The sequence below is a fragment of the Sphaeramia orbicularis genome, chromosome 7 (genome assembly GCF_902148855.1).
Source record: "Sphaeramia orbicularis chromosome 7, fSphaOr1.1, whole genome shotgun sequence".
In the NCBI taxonomy this organism is placed as follows: domain Eukaryota; kingdom Metazoa; phylum Chordata; class Actinopteri; order Kurtiformes; family Apogonidae; genus Sphaeramia; species Sphaeramia orbicularis.
In genome coordinates, this window is record NC_043963.1 from 32,509,362 (window position 1) to 32,532,354 (window position 22,993).

At 38.9% G+C, this 22,993-nt stretch overlaps 1 protein-coding gene across 5 annotated transcripts in view; it reads left to right on the top strand.

Moving 5' to 3' along the window:
• The first annotated feature begins 2,707 nt into the window (after positions 1 to 2,707).
• Positions 2,708 to 22,993, top strand: part of LOC115422371 (cyclin-dependent kinase 17-like) — a 42,885-nt gene continuing 22,599 nt past the window's right edge. For 2 of the 5 annotated variants that reach the window (XM_030138672.1, XM_030138673.1), the window contains exons 1-3: positions 2,708 to 3,019; positions 9,895 to 10,055; positions 12,407 to 12,571. In XM_030138672.1, coding sequence (XP_029994532.1) covers positions 9,926 to 10,055; positions 12,407 to 12,571 — 295 coding nt within the window. In that variant the 5' untranslated portion in view covers positions 2,708 to 3,019; positions 9,895 to 9,925. Of the gene's footprint in view, positions 3,020 to 9,894; positions 10,056 to 12,406; positions 12,572 to 19,616; positions 20,673 to 22,993 lie in introns of those variants that run through there. The other 3 variants (XM_030138675.1, XM_030138676.1, XM_030138674.1) reach the window with 2 other exon arrangements.

Below are 22,993 nucleotides of genomic sequence, written 5' to 3' on the forward strand. Positions count from 1 at the left end.
TTTTTTTTTTTTAATTTCATAGTTTTCACACAGCACATTAGTAAATATCCATGTTTCTTTGCTTCAAAAATTAAACGAATGGTGTCCCGCTGAGTGGACATTTTTGCAACTCCATGAAAAATAGATTCATAAAAAAACATTTCAAACACGTTGTTTTTAAGTCCAATCCAACTTTATTTGTAAAGCACAGTCGATTAAAGAACTGTACAGAAAAATAAATAAAAAACAAAATAACAGAGTAAAATACAAGAATAGATTAAAAGACATAGAACAACTGTAAAAATAAAATAAAATAAAAAATAATAAAATAAATTAAAATAAAATAAAATAAAATAAAATAGATAAAATACAGAAGAACAGATGAAACCTAAATAAAAGAATAAAATACAAGAATAGATTAAAAACATAAAAAAGTTGTACAATTAATGCTTAATTTAAGGGGAATAAAATTACTCAGAAAAAAAATCTTGATTAAGGTTCTCATAATTCATGCATGAAAGGGTTAAAAATATATATATATTTTTTTTTAAAAAAAGATGCAAATAAGAAGATAAAAGTTTTCTTTTTGTTTCTTTTTTCAATTTTTCTTTGCATTTTATTAAGACAGCTTTGCAAGGAGAGTACTCAAACTATAAAATTACATATAAGCTACATTTTGTCATGTGACTGTCCCCCCATGAACATAAAAACATACCAAATAAATAAATAAATAAATAAACAAACAAAACAGTCAAATTACTACATAATTAAAGGAAGTAGGCCTACATAATTTCTGCAATTACAAAAAAAAAAAAAACCTTATACAGTTTCAACTTGTTGCTAAAATAAATACAATGGAAGGTCCATGGCTTTACAAACTCATTTAGTGTTCTATGTAATACACCTGAAAACATGTATTATATATTGATAACATCTCATAAGTGACATATTAAAACCTGACTAAAGTTTTGTCATCTATTTGTCAGTATCTATTCTTAAATATATCAAATAATTGAAATATTAAATTATATTTTAAGTGCAGACTTGCAAAATTTCTACCTATATGAAATATATGTGGCCTAGTACATGTAAGGAGAACGGTTTTCATTGCTACTGAGTCCAGTGTTTATGCTTCTTAGAAAACTGAAGCCTTTTTTTGTGTTAATTACCTTCACTGTTAATGTGTTTTCTTAAGGAAAGCAAAGCTCTGAGTTTTATTCTTGATTCTTTAAGATATAATTATACAAAATTGTGAGGAAAAAAAAAAATCAGCATTTAAGATTCCAATCAAAACTTTTTTCTACTACATTTCATCCCAAAGATGATCATTCATCACTATCCTTCCATGTATTAACAATACATTGGCTGGTTTTTAACCCAGTTTTAGTCATTTCTTCACTCTCCTTCTTTATTTGCTGCAGGTCAACTACCATTTGTCCTCTGATATGGTTGTTTAAGTAATGAGAATCTACTCACTGCATCAGTTATACTTAAACAACTTGTCCTATGAAACATGTTAATTGCTGCAGTAATTCCAAAGGAAGGTTCTTGTCTATTTGCTCAGATGCTGTTTTATTATAGCTATTATTTTTATAAACATATAACCAGAGCATGTCTCGGCTTATAGGTGACACATACAACAACTATACTCATATGTCACATATCACACTTCCTTTTTCCTTACATATGCTGCCATCAGTTTGAGCTTCCCATAGAGAAAGTGAATTTGGGGCATGACAGGACGGCTCTAATAAAAGATGTTATTGAGGTTACATAGGACTGTTGGGACCTTTGGAACTTGGCCTATACTGCACTGCAGACTGAAAAGTCAGGATGTGACTTTTGCACCAACGCTGATCATCTTTAGTCATGAGGCGCCGCCATCATGGGAGCAGGCTATTTCTTTAAGCACCTACTTATGCTATCTCAGCAAAAACAGATATGGCCTGTTAGAGGCACAAGCTCCGAAGAAATAGGTCAGTTTGACGGCTGAGTAATAGCACATCATACTGTATATTACTGCTCACACTTTTTTTCATTTTGTGCTTCTCTGTATCTATGTGTCTAAAATAGTTATAACAGGCCCTGGTGAGGTTTAACCTCTGCTGTTAAACTGAACCACATGGTGGCAGTGAAGACCAACAGGCAGGTTTCTGTTCATTCTCTGAGTTTGCTGTGTCATCTGTGATTCCCAACTACTGGGAATCCCGAAGGCCTTCTACAAAGTGTTCATTTGCTCCACTGTAATTACACATACATTACACTGAACTGTAATCCAAGTGAATTAACTCATTATATGATTCATACACAATATAATTTGTGCCATATGTGTGTTTTGTGCAACAGTATAACCCCATTTAACTCTTTCCACTAAAGACACATAAAGTAAATATATATTCACTGAGAATGTGACTTGATAATGGTCCACAGAATTGCTTCACTCATGTTGCTGCTTCCATTTCCATAATTCTCAGCCCTTACATTATTCATTATTCATAAGGAATATCTCTGAAGTGCGTATTTACGCGAGGACTGGTTGGTCTTGGATAATGAAGGCCAATTTCCCCAGTGACACCACCTCCACCCCCCCCCCCAAATGAATCTTTCTGAACCCCTTTTTTCTTTTCTTTTCTTTTTTTTTTTTTACACAGAGTTGGGGTTGAGTGGGGGGCATATTGTCTGACATACACACACCCCCTCTTGCGGTCTTTTCCGGGATCACGCCACGGTTTCCAGTTGGGATCCACAGCAGCAGCAGCGATATGGCTGATCATCACCCGGACGGGACAGTGCCGTGTGGAAGCGAAAGTTAAGGCGAATAATGCGTTATTTCAGGTCGACGATGCTTTTACGCAGGAGATCGGACTGTGCCACGCACCGAATAACAGCAGGACAAAACTAACCAGGGAGGTAAAAGGCTATCTGGCGTGTTTTACAGCAAAGTAGTTGGAGGAACTTGTCGCAGTGGATTCATCCCAGCGTGCTGCCTGGATTACCACACACAAGTGGAACAATAGTCTCTGCAGCACAAACACTACAGGTCAGTGGCAGCGGTATTTTGTTTGTTTATGTTCAGGCAGCCTTTATATACTCTTTATTTTCATTTCTGTGAAACCATGTTGGGACAATAAACACCCAGAGCCACGGCTGTCCTGTAACCTGACATTGCAGGTGAAGGTATTTTCCGGAGATGTTTTTTTTTTTTTTTTTACGCGTTTGGTGCGTAAATGTGCGTCTACGTGTAACTACAAACGACAATACAAACTGTTCCGATCCCGCAGTAAAAATCAGTGGTTGTTTTAGTGGCACAGCAGATAAATGGACTACAGGAGTAAACTCTGGTTTTGCTGACACGTTAAATCCATGCAGCAAAAAAAATAAAAATAATAATGGAAATATCAGCTCAGACGTGGCGCTCCGAGGTAAATATATAAAGCCACGCAGAGCATTAGGGGGTTTGTGGGAGTTGAAAACGGTCCTATTCCAGTAGAGTTTCTGAGCTGACCGGGTGGCTGTGTAACTTTTGTTTGCCCTGCCTCATTCTCCTCCTCCCGGATATATGCGTCAGGAAAGCACGGGGAGAGGAACTGGCCGAAAACGCAAAAGGCCTGGGAGGCAGAGAGGGAGAGGAGAGAGAGAAGGGAGGGAGGGGAGGTGGTAGGTATGTGCCAGCAAGGCCTGAGAAGAACATCCGAGTGTTTGGTTTGAGTCCCGTGATCTGAATGGTTCGGCTGCTGTTCCTCATCCCTGTGCGTCCCGGCTGCGGTCGTGCCAAGTTGCGTGGGTTACGTCGTCGTCGTCGTTGGGTCGTCCCGCAAACGCGTCAGTCAGTCAGTCAGTCAGTCAGTCAGTCTACTCCTGCAGTGTTGTTGGTGAACATCACGGACCGTACTTTAACACCAGCATAAATTAGAGAATAACTTATAAATGCGCTGAACACGCCGGGAGTATCATTAGATCATACATTATTTATGGATCTGCCAACATGGGACGGCCACATCTGAAATAATGCGACAGTACTTTTGCCCTTGTGATGCACCCCTGGTTGAAAAATCACACTAATAACCCCAGATCTATAATAGCCCCATTGGAACTCAATATGATGGTGTTACGACATACTAAAGCAGGGATGTCAAACTCATTTTAGTTCAGGGGTCACATTCACCCCAATTTGATCTCAAGTGGGTCAGACCAGTAAATTAATAACAGTGAAAAAAGTAAAATATTATAATCAGGTTTACATCCGCAAAGTTTCCTTAAAAATCTGAATAACATGAACAACTTGTCTTAAGAAAAACAAGTGCAATTTTAACAATATTATGCCTCCGTTTATCAGTTTATCATTTACACAAAAGCGTTACAATCACACAAAACATTTAGTAACGGGCAGAATATTGGTAGAATTGTGTTTACTTTTCTTAAGACATTTCCGTTTGTTCATATTTGTTCAGGTTATTCATGTTTTTTGTAAAAGTATAGTTTGACAAGGTAAACATTTTCAAGTAATTTTACTTTTTTACACCTAAAAAACAAAGAGAGAATTTGGGGTTGTCATTATTTGTAGGTTATAATGATAACATTTTACTGGTCTGACCCACTTGAAATGTAATTGGACTGTATGTGTCTGTATGTGGAACCTGAATTAAAATGATATTGATACCATTGATAGTTCATATCTTCAGTGTAATTTTTGCATTTCACAGATTCATCCCGCAGGCCGCATTGGACCCTTTGGTGGGCCGGATTTGGCCCCCAGGCTGTATGTTTGACGCCTGTGTACTAAAGTATTACTGTCTTATAACCACAGTGACCCTTTGGCAGAAGTTTTCACAAATGCCTCATTATGTTCTTGGTTCTTTCTTTCATGACAATTAGACGACTCCCTTGTCATATGCAAAAACATATAACACAACATAATATATACTTGAATAATGCAATTAATTTGTCTGTTCTCTATTACAAAAATATGCATAAGCCTAAATGAAAACCCTTTGTCATTGGGTGTTTATATGTAACAGTACCCCATGGACCAGAATATTTGAGCACACAGTCACCAAATCTTTGCAGACATTCATTAGTTAATGTTCACATTATTGTGGTGATTATGGCCACATAATCCAGGTAAAGCAAAGTTACATAAAAGGCTAGAGACGGAAAGTAAACTGTTTGTTCTTCTTTTGTGTTTTGTGTAATTCCACAGTTTCCTCTAACAGCCCCATTTGTTGTCACTCAAGGGTTTATTCTTTTGTCTTTTTACTAGAACATCCATCAAGAATGTAATGTGATTGTTCCTGTTTTTCTGTCAGTAGGACACAAAAAAGAAAAAAAAGCAACAACAACTACTGTATGGACTTTCATGAGACTTGGTGGAAGGGAAGGGCATGGGCCACAAATAGGTCCACACTTTAGAGTATATCTTTGTCAAAGGTGTGGAGTTTAGATTTGTGTTTCTCTTAATTTAACACTTTAGTATCCAGGGGTTATTAAGAACTGAGAACAGTATCAGTCAATATAAAAAGCAAAGATAAAGTATCCAGGGCTGGGGTTAGAAGCAGACAGATCAGCCTTGTTATCTGTTGGTCTATGAGTGTTTGTGTGTAGGATTCTGTAGTTGGGCAGATTTTTGCATTACTCATGCTTCCTCAGGCCACTGTGCCAAACAGTGTTCAGAGTGACACTGAGTGCCCATTCCACTCTGACACATTGTATGCGTGTGCATGCATGCATGTGATTCATGTACCACTGAATGTCCAAAGAATGCATCTTTGTTTGTAATGAGATGAAAAGAGACTGGAGGTAAGACAATATCTGGCAAACAGTAAATAGCACCTCTGTCTTCAGAGCTGCAATAATCTCTGTATGTTCGGATAAATGCATTTGTGTTTCTTTGTTTGTATATTTAGCTGATGCTTGTTCAGGTTCTTTTATTCACATTCCTTCTTAAGAGGCCTAATTGGCAGAGGAACCTCTGTGCCATACTTGTCACCTTGGCATGTTTCACTGCTGTGTGGCTTCCCCACTAGTGGAGAGCTGAAAGTTTTTGTAGCTGAGTGTGTGTGTTTGAAATTATGCATTCATGGGGTCGGGATTCAAGAGCAATGGGACACAGAGACATGTGAAATGTGAATTCTTAGCTTTTTGCCTCTTGTGTTTCCTTCCTTCTTCTCTTCACCTCTGAGACAGAAACTGTGGTTACTGCCCGGGCCTGTAACCTAGCAACCCAAATGGTGTGTGTCTTGAATAAATCAGAATGTGTTCCTCCTCTGTCCTCCTCAGGGGTGTGTCAGTTCACCTCACCTCCACACTACCACATCCAATCAGTCACTCACTAACTCATGCAGACACATGCACACGCTAACTTGACTCAAAAACAACAGTTTACCCAGAGGAGCTTTTATTACTTTACTGCTTGTGTTGCTTATTAACCTTTGATCCTTTGTCTTTGTTTTACTGCATAAAAGTATTTTAATCATCCAGCCAAAGCCAATTCATCATCTGTAATGTATTGCACTGTTTCCAAAACACAAGTAAAAGAGCACTCATCACTATTACTTGCACTTTAAATTTTTTTTGGGAGTGATCACACAACCTCCATCATCTTAAATGCCATTCTTCATAGTGTTGTGTATCAGAGTTGTGACTTGGTAGGTGTCTGGTGAGTGTGTCCTGCAGCCACATGCCTCATCCCTCTCACTGCCAAACTTTTCACACTGCCATGTCCATTTGTACCAGACATGATGCAGCATCCAGCACACATTTCATCAACATTTATTCATCCTGAAAAATGTCCTTTACTAACTGACTGGCACAGTAGTTAGATGACTAATTACAATCCTATTGACTCAAACATTCTTGTGTTGATAAAGGAGAAAAAAGAGGGAAAATTCTTTGTGCATGGTGATACTAACGGATGCATCTCAAAATAATTTTAAAAGTCCAAATATGTCCAAATATATTAAGTTTACAATTTAAATATCATAAAGAGTGTAATTTTTTTTGTGCAAAACTATTTTTTGTTATATTGGATAGACAAAATCTTGTTTAGTGCAATATTATAAAATTGGAAATTTTAGCTGTGTGATAGTCCCCTAAAGTGGTTCTGTCTGAACTCAACTGCTGGGTAATGAGATTGCTACTGCATTACGCTTCTTGCTAATTCAACAGAGATACGATGAAGACTGTGAAATTAGTCATAATCGTGTGACTGTATGTGTGTGCGTGGACGGCTGTATGGAAGCATATCTGTGTTTTAATGATAACATTGGAATGTATTTATCTTGTTCATAAGGAGCACATTATATTATTGGCGGCCTCTCCATAATATGAGTCATTTATTTCTAGAAATTTGTGAGCACTGGTTGGATTTGTGGAGGAGAACCCAATCTCCTTGTCTGACTAGGTTTCTTCACTATAGCCAAGTCTGGAACATCATGCAAATGAGGGGGGATGGAGATTCATTCTATAGTGATAATCCATGGGTGACGGATGATATGAAATGAATGTGGGATGCTGTCCTTTTTGTTCTTTTGTTCTCTCAACTTTTTTTTTTAAATTTGTCTTATAGAAATGCCTTAGGCTGAGGTGCAAACTGCATCCAACTGAGCTCAAATGAATTGGCAGAAGCAATGTTGTTAGCAATGGATACTAGCCTAAGCGCATCTTCCTGGTGGAAAAAAATGCCAGTCGTCCTGCGTGAGGATCACTGGGTTTGAATTCCCTCAGAGCACAGGGTGTCTCTAATAGGCCTGAAAGACCGAGAGCCTGAAAGAATGAATGGCTTTTGTTGAAGCCTCCAAGGTTGGACACAAAGAGAAAGAAAGCCAGTGGGTGACGTGTATGTGTGCGCGCTTGTGCATGTCAGTACTCAAGCCCTTATTGCATTAGATAGATAGAAGAAGTAGGGAGTGGAATGGAGACAGAAATACTCTGCTCTAGCTGCCTCTACCTCCCGGCCAAAGAAGCCGAGTGTAGAGAAACATTACTCTGAGTGACGCACAAGTGCACACACAAAACACACACATACACACACTGTATACATATATACACATGCACTACAAACAGATTCCTTTGATGCATACCTTAAACTATATACTGTACTGAAAATTCACTGATATTTAAAGGTGTACACACACAAACAATGAAACAAAACTCAAGAAAATGAATATGTGTTACCAGAATGTTTAAGAATGTGAGGCCTATTTGGACCCCTCACTAAGTTAATTCATATAATATCTACGAAATGCAAGAAGAGAACATTTAAGTCCCAGACCATTTTACTTCCATTTCTTCATAGCTTTTCAAGATTTTCTTCAGTAAGCAAATAAATCATTCTTAAGAGAAATAAACCAGTTTTATTCATGTTATTGAAAACATGTTAAGACATTGAGAACTTTATTAACGAGGCCAAATAAATCAGTGTATGTAGAAGTATCATGCTCTTGTTATTTTCTTCTAAACTGTAAAATAAACAAAATGTATGCTTTTTTTGCCCAGTTTAAAGAGTTGTCAGATCAATATTAATATTCAGTATGATTAAGAACAGGAGTCTTGTTGAACATTTTTTTTCAAATGCTTGAAATGTAAATTAGAAAATCACCATAGACTCTTGTCCCCTTAGATCTTATCCAACATACTGAATAATCTCACTATGTTGTGAATACATTCAAAGATATGCAAGTTATAAATCAGTTCCCTGACCTTTAAAACATACTTCTGAGGTCTGGATTCATGTTTCTGTCTTCACCTGGTAATTGTGCAGTTTTACTTGACATTAGTTTATGTATAAGATTTTTAAGACACAGAGATCTGAACTTCGTGCTTGTTTCACTATAACCTCTAGGTTTAAAGTGTCAAGAGTGGCACTGTTTTCTCTCTCTCTCTCTTTTTTTTTTTTTTTATTAAAATGTTTTGTACTGAGTTATTTCAAATATGTGTCAACCCCCAGGAAGAATAGCTGCAGGCTTCCTGTAACTAACAGGCTTCTAAATAAATCAAACTAAAGTAAACCTGTGTTGAAGCTGCTTGGGGTGATGGGAACATGATTTCAGTGTCGATACTATCAGTTCTGGTATCAGACAAAGTATGAGCATGTCTTATATAAAAAAAGAATGACTGAATAAAACTGAGGTCCTGTCATGTCAATGAAATATGGTGGATTTAGTAAGATGAACCTGACTGCAGAAGCCTCACAGGGGTAATAGTATTCCCTCAGTGGGTCATGACCCCGTCATCAGGAATGGATGGTGTACAGTATTTTAAACTATATTTTTTTGCAACCACAAGGAGACCAGCTGCTGGGATTACTCATTAGGTCTGAGCTGTAGATCTACTAATGATAGATCAATATAGATGTAGTACTTTTGTTTTTATGAATTTATTGTTGTAACATACTATAAACCGTAATGCCAGTGGTGTAATCATTCTTCCATTGTGGCACCAGAATACAGTTGAGATAAACTAGTTTCTGTACAATAACAGTATTGTGGATCTTGATGGAGCCATAAATGAAATGTGTGTCAATCACAGCTCATTTGGGAGAGCTGCTGTAGTCTGAGGCCTCCGGGGAGCAGCATAGTCAGCTAACATGTTTTTGTACATTTTTTTTGTTTGTTGCCCTCTTTCTCTCTCTTTCTCTGTGTCTCATTCTTTGTCTTTTATTCTGCTATGTTTGCATTTGGGATGCATAACAATGAGAACACATGCTGCGGGAGCTAACACAACCATCAGGAGCCAAAAACAACCGTAGAAAATGCACTTAGACTGCATTGCAGTCGTTTCATTATACAATGAAGGTTAACAGGTTAGGGTAGTTATCACTGTTGATGGCACTAATGATAACAATTGGCATGATTGTAATGATGGGGTTGAGTGTGGTGGTGATGACAATGATGATGATGTTTGTTATTCCTCCTCCAGGCCTGTGGGCCCCGGCGGTGTGGTTGAGAAGATGGACAGGATGAAGATAATCAAGCGGCGCCTGTCCATGTCTTTACGCAGTGCTCGGCCTGTGGATGACTCTTTATCCGAACTGGCAGAACAGATGGCTTTGGATGAGCCGTCCGCAGCCAGGGACAATGGTGAGAGACATTAACAAGTGCACTTAACCTCACTCGCCTGTATACCCACAGGCATACACAAACACATCAGCATATTCGCTATACTTTAGGTCATTTATTTTAAGACGCTGCAGCTCCAACACAAACTCATAAAACCTGTTATGTGAACTACATGTTCATAAATATGTGTAATACTAATGAATATTTATGCATGTATTTATCTATGCTCCTACAGGAGTTATCGAGTTATAAAGCTGGAAAAATATTCAGGCATCATGTGTCATTATGATGGAGAGTAACTTTGTCACATCCAAAACCCTCCCTGGAGTCACAGAGTTTGACTCCAACATCTGTTAAGACTAGAGCCTGGCACACCACATTATTAAGCATTTAGTGTTCATACCATAATCATTCATTTAGAGCACACAAAGACACACTAAGTGATGAGGTGATTTGCAAGTGATGGTGCACTGTAGGTGGATAAGTCAAACCAGACGCTGATTGTTAAAAGTTATGCAAAATAATGGTATTATATTAAAATATTCTGTGCTCCCATTTACATTTACATTTCCAGTGAACTACATTCTGATTCTTAGCACATATTAATGCAGGTAACTTAAGACTGTCATTATTTATTATTGTGCGCCACATACACTTAATACAAACACTTTAAAATAACAGACACACACAGTTTGAGCTGTCATAACCTTTTCCATCTTCACCTCATCATCACCTTTGTCACCTTTACTTCACCGTGCACTGAGCATAATTCAAGGGGCTTCAAAAGAGGATCCTATTGGAAATGTGAATCTATAAACGTGCTTTTAAATTCACGTACATTGTTTGGTGTAACTAAATGGTAGCTTTTAGTCAATAGAGTCATTTGCAAAAAGGATTGTTCTTCTAACATGTTGATTGTGCCATCTGCTGGGCATCATGCACGACTACAGGTCCCATGTCTGTAGGGATGCACATTTTTCTTGCTTCTTGAAAAAAAAAGTGCATAGAGCAACCAAATATACTTATTAAATATTTCCTGTAAGGTAGAAACAGTAAATGGTCTACACATACATTGCTCAATTAATTTGATTCATTTCCATTCCTCGTTTCTGGTTCCTTTTTTTTTTTTTTACATCCTTATCTTTGGTCCAAAATAAGAAGTAAGAAAGTTTGGAATGTGCAAAATGATGTAGCGAATGAGGAGAGACACATTAAACTTTAACCACTGCTCTACATCTTATTCTCGTCTCTTTCCCTCACTGTATCGCCCTCCCTACCCCCACATCTCTTTATATCTCAGTTAGACTGTGCAAAAGAGTGGTAAAAATATTCCTCACATTTTTCAAGGTGCTAATTAGAATCAAAGCCGGCGCAGGCCTCAGATCTGTTTCTTCGCTGTGTTCTCTGAGAATTTAGGCTTGTGTGACTGGAGGCGAGACTGAAACCAAATCATGTGATGTTTCAGAGTAAAGCTAAACCCTTAGACTCCAAGATCACAGTGGGATTCAGTGCAGTGTCAAGTAAATTGAAGATTACTCCTAAAGTAGTATGTTTTGTGGTGACTTACACTCACCTTCTGCATAAGAAATTATTAATGTCAATGTCAATTTACTGCTATTGGACAGATCTGTAAGGTCCTATGTTTATGTATAAGCTGGATTTCCACGACTCATAGACTTACAACATATAGAGCATATATGGAGATTACAAGCCGTGAGCTCAATATGTATTCCTCATTTCATTTCTCATGGCGCGATCTTTAATAACATCATTATAAAGAGGCCATTTTGTCATTGATTCTGTTCTACATTACCTCTGTAACCTTTTCCACATAGTGTGTCGTGTACTTTTCCATTTGCATGTTGTTGCTTTTTAACTCTCTGCTTCTCAGATCAGCCTGACTCATCTGGGTTTCCACTTTGCATGCTTCTCTCATGCCCTCTCCATTTTTCATGAAGGTTACTTTTGTGTGTCACTGTCACTAAACTGTTTGACCGCTTCCTCATCAAACATGACAGTTGATGTTTGCATTCCCACCTTTTTATCTGTCACTCCGACGTATTGTACATGTTCTGCTGTCTTTCTCTGTGTGGTCTCTGTGTGGTGACCTTGTGTTGTCTCTTCTCTTCCCCTTCCCTGTTACAATTTTTATAATCTGTCTTTCTATTCTGCTGCCTCTCTTCTCTCTCATCTGCTGTCTCTGCTGCTTCATTAATTCTTGTCTTGCTGTTTCTGTTTTTGTCCTGACCCCTTACTCTTTCTTTGCGTCAACCCGCTGTCCTTTTCTCTTTCTCGCCTTCTCTTGCTTTTCTTTCTCTCTTCCTTGATTGTTGCTCCTCTCCCTGTTCGTGTCTTTGCCTCGCGCGTCTCAGAGCCCATGGTGGTGTGCCCCGTGCACCCTCCCGCCTCTCACAGTGCGCCCTCCTTCCTACGCCAATACGCTGGTCATCTTGGCCGAACCGCCTTACGCAGAGAGCTGGGAGGGGGGCTGGAGAGAGACAGAGCGTACCTGAACCTGCACAGGACTGGATCTCTGGGTACATATGCACACACACACATATGTATTAACACAGTGATGAACACAAAAATACACACTTCCACAGTAATACATATATGTATAGTATGTGCTAAGTGAAGGAGTCTTAAGCTGAAGATCACAACTATGTCATACTATGTAACATTTATTTGGTAATATCTAACTTTTATTACCTCATCATTATTTCAGTTATGCTCATTGCATAGTCTGGAAGTGTTTGTAGAGCAGGTTTCAACCATATGTGAGTGTTTTTATGTGACTGTATATTGTGTTGGGGGTTGGAGGTGGGGGATATAGTGTGGTCAGACACTGATGCATGTTTGACCTCCCAAATTTTAGTTGCTACTTCAATTATGTGGATATTTGTACTTTTCCTTACTTGCCCAAGGACAGCAGAAGTGAAATTAGATTGTAGCTAAATCTGGTGCAATACAGCTTTTCTGTTATCTTTTCTGTTGTATAGAGTATAACTAATAACTAAACTAAACTAAACTTTGTATGATTGAACTTGTGTTCATTCATAAATAGTATTATGACAGACTAAGAATCTACTTTTTAATAAATGTTATAAAAATTTCTTGTTTCCCTTCCACAGAAAAAAAGAAAATTATATCAGTATCAGCATCAGTCAGATTGTCACACAAATTATTCCACATTTTGTGCTTCCCTAATACAGACAGTACAGTTTTTTTGCACTTTGCTTCCACATTAAAAATGAATGCTTTGACAAGCGTCAACACTTTAACTAATATAATAATGCCTTAACCCCTTACTGGCCAAATTTATGAAGAATGACATTAAAAATATCTGTGTTGTTGCTGTCAAGCAGGTGCTAAATAAGTGGAGATTGTTAATTTGAATATAGCACATACATGATGTAAATCAGTGACATTAGGCAGAATTGGCATAATAATAATTAAACAAATTTCCAGTCCCGGGTAAGTAGATTGTTTTATTGATGCTGCAGTTGAACAGTTCCTTCAACCAACAAACCAAACCAAACACAATGATCCAAGAATCAGTGGAATGTCATTAAATTGATAAAATCATTATTGAAACAGAAGTTTTTAAATTGATCCATCAATGTCATAGGTAATCACATAACATATGTACATTCAGAGACAGTGTTGAGCAGCACAAAAACAGTGGAATATTGAGGTGAATTCACAACTATACACTGTTTCTTAGAGATTTCATTTGAAACTGAAAACTCATGCAACCACTGAGAAAACACTTGTATTCAAGATGTAGAACATGTCTTAGGCACCTGTACAGTAGATGAAAAGCAGTCGGTCTGCGCCCTAGAACTACAAATACACATCAGGTCAGATCAGCTGTTTGTGAGTACTTTGAAAAGGAAGGCCGAATAAGAGGCTGAGGACAGGAACAGAAGGGGACCAGACAGCAAACTGTAGACTGTTTGGCAATATCAGGACGATACTTTTCTCATTCTTTATCCAGATATGATGTCATGTTGATTAGCATCCCAACAGAAGAGTGTTTTTTTTTTTTACTAGTGCAGTATAATTTTACTGTAATGTGCTTATTTTTTGGATATATAGCATCATGTGCTGTTGGTGTAAAACAGATTCTATATATAGGCCTATAATTTCATCCTATAGTTTTGAGCCCATTGACAAGTATTGAAAGGAGGCACTGAAGAGGCACGTTTAGCACAAACTGATTTACTGGGCTTGTGTGCAGAGTTTTAACTCAGTGAGAAAGTAATCGGCAAAAACTGTAAGCAAACAAACATCCACCCCATTGTTAATGACATGAAGACACATTCAGCTTATCACATGCTATTTTCCAGTATCATTACCAGTTCTTCCCTTCTAATTATCTTTGTGTCAACAGCATATTCTGTGCATTTCCATTTCTTCTGTGTGTCATTAATTCAGTAAAAAGTCATTATCTCTTTTATTGTCCTTATATGCTTGAAGAGTCAGTGAATATTGACTCTTGTCTTTTATCACTAGAGTGTTTTGCTTAAGCTTGAGCGATACTGCCACCTGTGGTCGGAAAATCCAAACAGTGATGTCACACAGATGTCAGTTTTGTTTACCGGCGGGGCGAGTGTGCGCTTTGTGTGTGAGCTTGAGTTTGTGTGTATTCACGCAGCTTTTCAGTGAGTGTAAAGTGGTATTTACTATCTGTCCTTGACTATCCGCCCAACATTTACTATGAATCTGGAGGGATAAAACCCTAATGACCTTAATCCAGCACACACACACATACATATATATAGATGCTCACAAAACCTTACTGCTTGCACAATTACTTTTTCCTTCTGTCTGTCTGCATTATGTAATGGAACGTGTGATCGCTGGCTATACGGATCCCAATAATCTCATTTCCCGCTGTGACAGAAAGGCTTATATCAGGAGCAGAGGAATGGAGTGAGAAGGGCAAAGTCAAGTTGGAGGGAAAGAGAGGAGCTGAAGAGTTTGATGTTAGAAACGGAGCTTGGAAATGTGAGAGATTGATTTGCAGAGGACTGACCGATAGAAAAGGAGAAGCGAGAAGTATGGATGAAAGGAGAGCGCCACAGACATAGAAGGAGAGTCTTCGTTTCACAGTGGTGCGCCTGAGTTCCCAGTCGAGTGAACTACAGATAAACCACGGTGATGAGATTTCTTGCTTCTGTTGAACTGTGGGTGAATATCGAACTACTCTTAAGCCATCTTACATTACCAGGTTTTGCCAACTTCAAAAGAGAAATGACCGATTCAATATGACCGATTCGACATGAAAATCATGGGAATTATTCCATTTTCCTGAAACAAAAATGATACCTGTGATTTGGTAATGATGAACAGCACTTTATTTGAGGAATATGAAAACACAATAATGTTCTTTGTTTTACAGAATATTTACACTTGCCAAGAAGGTACGTAAGCCTGCCTGTCAACAACAGGATTATGCTAAAACTAGTGCACTGATTTTCATGAAACTCTGTGGAAGCGTAGGACACAGGCCAAGGACAAAGCTTCTAAATTTGTGAGTAGATCCATAAACAGGGGCAGTGTTTTCCACTTAAACGTCAGAGAGCCCCAGGCTATGGGTAACAGTCACTTAAATTAAAAATAAACTAAACAGTGGCACTGGCTGACAAAAAGGAAGTGAACTAAGGTCAGAATTTGTGTGTTAATAGTAATATGGAATGAGAAGGAAAGTAGACTGTTGGCCTTGGAGAAGGTCTGTGGTTTAGCTGCATAAAGAATATAATTGGTCAAAAAGGTCATTGTTTAATTAAACTAGAAACTACAGTCAAACCATAAGACAGGATGAAGATGAGAAGTTCAGCATTCGACCCGACAGCTAAAATCAACTTGTACTTTTTTTCAGTATTAAATGGCCTTCAGGAAAAGGTCAGTCAGATATAGCAAACATGTTTTTATAATATATTTTGGGGCATTTTGAGTCTTTATTTGATCTTAAACAGAGGACATAGTTGGTTATGGAAGGACAGGCATGAAATGAATAAAAAAAAACACATCTTAAGGTTTGATACTTAACAGAACAGCAGAACATGTCTGGGCCACTCAACCACCGCTGTAAACACACTGTACACACAACACTGAGCTATGTGACTTAACTCGTGACTACTATATAATACCTCCTTTATATGGTGTTCTTCCCCAGTCACTGTTATTTCTATTCCATTTTATTTACCTTTATTCTACTGTGGAAGGAGTGAGAGCAGAGGAGGAAAACAATTCTTATGACACATATGACTATAGCAGCAAACATTATATCTCTCTCTATATATATTCCAAGATATGAGTCAAGTCTGCTGTGTAGAGAATTACAAGTGATCTGTAAAAATAAATGAACATACCAGCCCCAAGCCCCCAGACTGTTTGTCTGGCAGAGTGACTTCATCCTGTGAAATCAAACAGCCCTAAAAAGGATTAAGCGTGACTCAAACACCAGAGTTGCTGTTCTATTATTTAAATGGCGATGAGGTGTAGTTTAAGATGTTTGAGGTTCTGAGTCTATGTGTGTTTCCCACTGGTTGGTCTCGCTGACTCACTGCGTGCCACTCAGCAGTCAGAGCACGTTGCACCCTTTAATAGAGCGACATGATGATGCAATCTTTCTTTCCTGCTGCACTAAAGAGATTACCTTCCATCTCTTTCTCCCTGTTCATGTCTTCTAACTTGCTCTGTCTCCATCCAGGAGTATTCAATTAAACACACTTTTCATCTGTGTAAGTGGGCCTGACTGTGGGGTTATATGTGTATGTTAGGGGTGTTTGGCCACTAGCCAAAGCCAGAGAGCTTTTACAGGTTTGTGATTCATCTGTTGCTAAGTGGGCCAACACCCACTCCCACTCGTACCACACTGTACTTACAGTGAAGAAAGATGAGCACTGCACTTTCAGTTTTTGCTTTTCTCTGCTCCCTCATTTGTTTCTCTCTGTGAAGATGTGTAGTTACACTGCAGAGGATTAGGTGGCCCTTCTGTCTGTTTTACTGAAGAAAAAGGACAATGCTTAAAGCTGCCCACTCTCAACTGCTATTTCAGTTATTGTCACAGATGTCGCCTCTTGCTCCGTTCTCTCTGCTGTCTTTTTCTCACCACACATACTGTACAGCTACATACTATATTTATCCTTCTGATAAAAACTAGAACAGGGCTAAAATAAAAGATGGAATGCTCTTCAGACCACCCTTATCTCTCCCATTGTACTGTACACTATGTGAGCCTGTGCCAGGGGTTTAATGTAATGCATTAATACTGCATTAATCGCCACGGCCCTCACTCTCTACACTCTCAGCCATCCATTTGCACAAGCTAACCCTTCTCACTCACTCCAAGATAGGATTTATTAAGAACAATGGAGTGGGCTCCTTTTATGTAGTTGGTCTTGGAAGCTTTTTGTATGTGTTATGGAGGCTTGCTGTTTCAGTAGTTCATGCTTGAGGCTAAAGGAGGATGTTGTTAAAGAATGCTAGTAATTCTCAGAGTTGTAGAGGTTTACCAAAGTGGTTAGACATTGGGGACCATCACATATGGAGCAGGCAGCTTACAGTATGCTCTCTGGTCCCAGTAATTGAATAATAAGATTCCTTAGATGCAGATAAAAGGTTTAGAGGTAATTACTGCAGCCTAAATTCCCTCTCTCCCTCCAGCCCTGTAAGTGTGTTTTTTCTCTGTGTGCATGTTCCTCAGGGATGTTGCATGCACTTTGATTTTATTGTCTTTCCAGTCTGGAGGCAGACTTTGGTATTTATGAAAGGCTTTCACATGAAAATAAAAATTTTTTATAAGAGGCTGAATTGAATTAAACACGAAAATAAAGATATTTAGAGTGAGGTGGTGAGGAAAAAAACGACAGAGCACAAGACCTTGAACGACAAAGTGATTCATGAGGGAAGCTGCAGAGTCAAATCTTTGATGTACACAGTCACACTTGTGAATATAAAGAGACAAGGAGACGGTGATGGGTGGAGGGCAGAATGTTGGGCTTCTGTCCTTGATGTTTTAAAGAGCCTGATGCACAAGGATGCAGCAATTTGCATCAATATATGTCTGTCAATGCACTGTAAGGGGCATTGCACTTGGCTGTACGTATAAAAGAAGGCAGCCAAAAGCACATCTTAAGGCTTTAGCTGGTGCAGAAATGTAGAGAAAGTAATTATTCTTTTTTTTTTTTTTTTTTTTTAAATCTAATTAGAGAACATTTCACATTTATACAACCTTTTAAATATTTGTTTTAATACATCTCCCACACACCTAGCTGGATGAAATTATCTGAAGATGTGTTAAGTGCACTACAGCACAGTATTTACTCATCTAAGCCAGTTTCACCATTATAGTTTGCCTGCTGCCAACTGTAATGCTGTGTGTTTGAATAAGCTGTTATAAAATTAAGAGCTCAGGTATTGACATGCAGGGTGTGCAAGCCTCTTTACATCAATCTGTTGTGTTAGCAGCACAGACTAATTATTGACATGAAGGGAGAGGTTAGTCTTCCGAAGAACAGTTTTTGAAGTGTTAATCCTTAAGAACATCAAGAGGAAAGATGACATTTGAAGCCTTATCTTGTTGACATTTTGCTCGCAACAGCATCTTCGTATTGATGTTTTATTGCTATTCTACTACTTTCCATGCTGGTGTGATCCACTTTTTTGTTGGATGGATAGAATCTATATGCATTGTAAATAAGGAGCACTGATTTTAAGGGCTAACGCACTAATTGCAGTCAGGTCATCTTCTGTGTTGTAGTAAAAAAAAAACTCCAACTTTGACAGTGTGAAAAACTATTGTTCACATTAAGGAAGTTATGTGACATTATAGAATCATGACATTGCAGAAAACTAGTAGATTCTTTCTCTTGACACTGACCATTATATCACATTTCCCATGTCAAGACTCTAGCCCAAAGCACAGTCTTGATGTCTTAATATCCTCCTGACTGCATCCTTGTTTAAGAAATATGTTGGCTCATACTTTTGATAGCTATGGGTGTGTCAGACAGTCATGTGTTAATACGCAATACAAGGATGAACTGTTACTGTCTTTGCAGAGGTGTGGGAAAGAGTGTCTGTGTATGAGCTGAGCATGAATAATGGCCTTTTCTTCAGGTCTTGGGGGAAGGACACAGGGAGAAAGAGAACGAGGAGGGTGGAGGGAATGTGGTAGAGCGCGCGATGGGGGCTATGATGCCAGAGGCGTCACTCAAACGCCTCAGGGTTTCATTTTCTGCACTGGAGACTGATAAGGATGAGGAGGAGGCAGTGAGTGGAGAGAAAGGAAGGGTGAAGTAGAGAGAAAGAGTGATAGAGATGGAGAGAAAGGAAGAGGCTGATCCTGCAGAAAATGTTGTCATCGGCTCCTGGAAAGAAAAAGAGTGTACTGTATATTCAACACCATCTCTGGACCCAGACAGAGATAGGAAGAGTGAACGAGGGAGGGAGCATTAGAGATAGAGGCAGGAGAGAGAGAGAGAGAGAGAGAGATTGGTATCACATGAGAGGGAGGAGAGTAACAGCAAGGAGAAGGGAGGGAGCAAGAGGACTAACAACACTGAAAGCACTGATAGGGGCGCCAGAGGCAAGGAGAGACTAATCGAGAGAAGGGAGTGGATGAGGGAGAGCAGCAAAACAGCCTGAACAGAGTGGCATGCTCTGTAACAGTGGAAGAAAAGGGACGACAAAAGAAAAGAGATTGGATAAAAAAAACACTGGGAAAAGGGCAGAAGACTGGATTGTCAATTTAAAAAGGAAAAAAAGTGCAAAGGGATGCAGTAAAATAGTGAATCTGCCAGATGAATGTGTTTTTTCTTCCTAGAGGGACTTCTAACTTTGGCTGTCTGCACTTGTACGGGCGCACGCGTCTGAATCGTATAGATGGAGACAGAACACCTGTTATTCTGTGATCGTCGGGTGTAACAGTTTTGAGCTTGCGTATGTTGGAATGTCTCTGCAGCATTTCGCTTACCTGCACAGCATTTGACCTTCCTTAGTCAGCAACCAGTGTGACTGCAGAGAGAAAAAGGGCGAGAAAAAGGAGAGGTGGAGAGAGGAGAGGAGAGGAGAGAGGAGAGAGGGAGTGTCTACTGGAAAACACAGAGAGTTTAAGTGGAGTAGTAGCTCAGGGAGTTGTTGCGTTGTGATTAGAGTGCCTGTGCAGTCTGTTCTGGCCTCGCAATATAAGAACTTTTTCTCATACACGGGGGCTCACCTGGATGTATGGAAGTCGCCTAAAGACTGGATTTTGCCTTGAAAGCTACTAAAGCGTGGGTCTCACTCAGACCTGTTGACTGGACATCAGTACTGAGCTGAAGTCGACACATTTAAGACTCAGTTATATTTTTGTCTTAGCGAAATGCGTTTTTGATTTTTTTTTTTTTTTTTTTTTATGTTTTTTAAGGAACTTTATATTTTGATGCTTTAAATCCTCTGGAAGTATGGATGCGCCAGGAAACCCCCAGGCGTGCTTAGCTCGTGCTCCTAGGGTAGGAGACTCCAGAATGGGGGAGGTTAGAATGGGAGACGGGATGCGAATGGGAGACAGAGACACCCCGTTGAGGCTGTCACCTTTCCGTATGCTTAGAGTGTTGGACACATGCCGTCCTCCTGGAAACCGTATTGGTGAGTCTTAGAACTGGCTGTGGTCATGATCAGATCCATGTTAAGATATAAGGTGGTAATGAACAGCAACAGCAACTTTTATGACGTTATTCATGATTTTCCATTTTAGAGGAAGCATGTTCAGTAAATGCCATAATGTGTTTAACAGCATGATGATAGAGTCGATATATCATCTAGATTTTAATATTCCTTATTGCGTTAAGATATGCAAGAAGCCCATCTTTGTTTTTGTGTCATTTCCTACTGTGGGCTAGTCAGTGCAATTAAAATCAAACATGTATCCTCAGGTTTTATTAGATACAAAGCCATAGATTTATGCTAAGTAGTTTTCCCTGAGAATCTGCTGATGTTTTATTTCTACGACATCTTAAATGAATTAATTTCAAAATATTACTTCCTTTAAGTAGCTGGTTTAAAGATTTACGATGCAGTAGGATAGCCCAGAGCTGTGTTTGTGGGTATTTTCAAGGATTCCATGAACTCCTTAGAGAAGCAAAAAGTCCTTCAAGTTCTTTTTTCTTTTTGAATTCATTATTCACTTCCTTGTTCGCACTATGACTGCAGTATCTCTTTTTTTCCTGCTTCTACTGCCTGATTGTGCACCCACTGCTGTTCTTTGCTTTGAAAACTTTAATTTGGGAACTTCTGGCCAAGGGGCAAAAAGAAGTTGTAAAATTATTCACTTCAGACCAAGTAATACATTGGACAGGACTATTTATTCTACCAGTGCAGCCTCGAGCAATCCACTGAACTTCATTTATGGGCAATTTTATAGTTTAAAAAATTCCGATTCCTCTCTAAAGGGGTCGTGATGTTCATGTTATGCTTGCCTTTAGTGCTTTTAACAACCTTTTTCACTTGATTTTTCAATCATTTTTGTGGCATTGCCAAAGCCTGAGATGGATTTCCAGCTAAGTGGACTACATACAGACCTAGGTGAAGTAAGGATAGACCTAAAAGCAGCCCACTCACTCTTCCAGACAAGCTAGCAGGGAGTCAGCAACCCTAACTAGGCCAACTGGGCTCCACACAGGGAGCCAGTGGTAGCTCATGACATTTACTGTCTGCTCTTAGTCTGCTATGGAAATGGAGCAGAAAGAACCTGCAGGAGACTGGAGAACAGTGTCCTGAGTGATCAGGAAGTATGTGTGAGCGGGTTTGTGTGTTTATGTTGGGCAGAAAAGTTGTGTTAGCAGTACAGAAGTGCACATGCTGTATATTTTCAGTAATACATGGTGGTATTGTATTAACACAGGGACCTGGGGATGGAATATTCCTTTTAGTTCATTCTCTTTGTAAGATTCACCCACACCTGCTGGACTGTTTACACAACCTCTCCAAAGTGAGAAAGGCCTGTGACATAATAGGGGTATTGGAGAGTTACTTGTCATGCATGTGTATCTGTCACTATGTAGATATCCCGGATCAATTTTCCCTTTACGCTGGTGTCAGTTACCGTGAGTTTAATGTTTCACCATCTGGGTTGTAAGGGTTGATCCTAATATGACTACATTGACTGCTCAGTTTTCTTAGCAGCACACACTCCGTATCCCCTTGTCCAGCCTCAAGGCCATAGAGAGTGCAACTGAGACTTTAAATGGCTATGAAGCGGTCTGCTAAGCATTTACACAGATGTATTGTGTTTGAGTGATGTTTGCTAATGAACATATGCTGTTGTTGTCAACAGTTAGCTGGACCAAAGAACAGATGCAGAATCACCTCAGGTAGTTGAACGGTGGCAACAGTAAGAAACATGTTCATGCACTTCAGATGAAATGTAAAGAAATCCATTGAATAATGTATTGAATAATATAGATAAGAAATGTATAAATATTTTAATGAATTTGGATCCCATTGTTTTTCTCACTAGGACAACAATAGATTTATAAATTATTTTTGGGGTTAGGGTTAGTACAGAGGATGGCATACTGTACTTTCTTTATAAATAGATTCAAACCAATGCATATTTCATTACTTTCACCAGTGCACAACATATAAGAAATGCATCCTACACTAGCTATATGGAAAAAAGTAAAAGAAAGCATTTTTATTCTTATGGCAAAATGCTCAAGCCAGTTTGCCTTTCTCAAATCCTAACCTTGAGACTACATGAATGAGGTGCATAAATGACCTAGAATCAGCCTCAGGCAGTGTTGTCCCACTACACAGCTGACAAACAGTGCACCATAATAAATAGCTCTACCTATGCGGCCCTATATCATTCTATCCCACAGTTCCCAGCACAGCTGAGGTGTCATAGTCACTCGAGGGACTTATTATTCTTTCCACATCATCACTTCTTCCCGTCAGAGCGTCCTCCT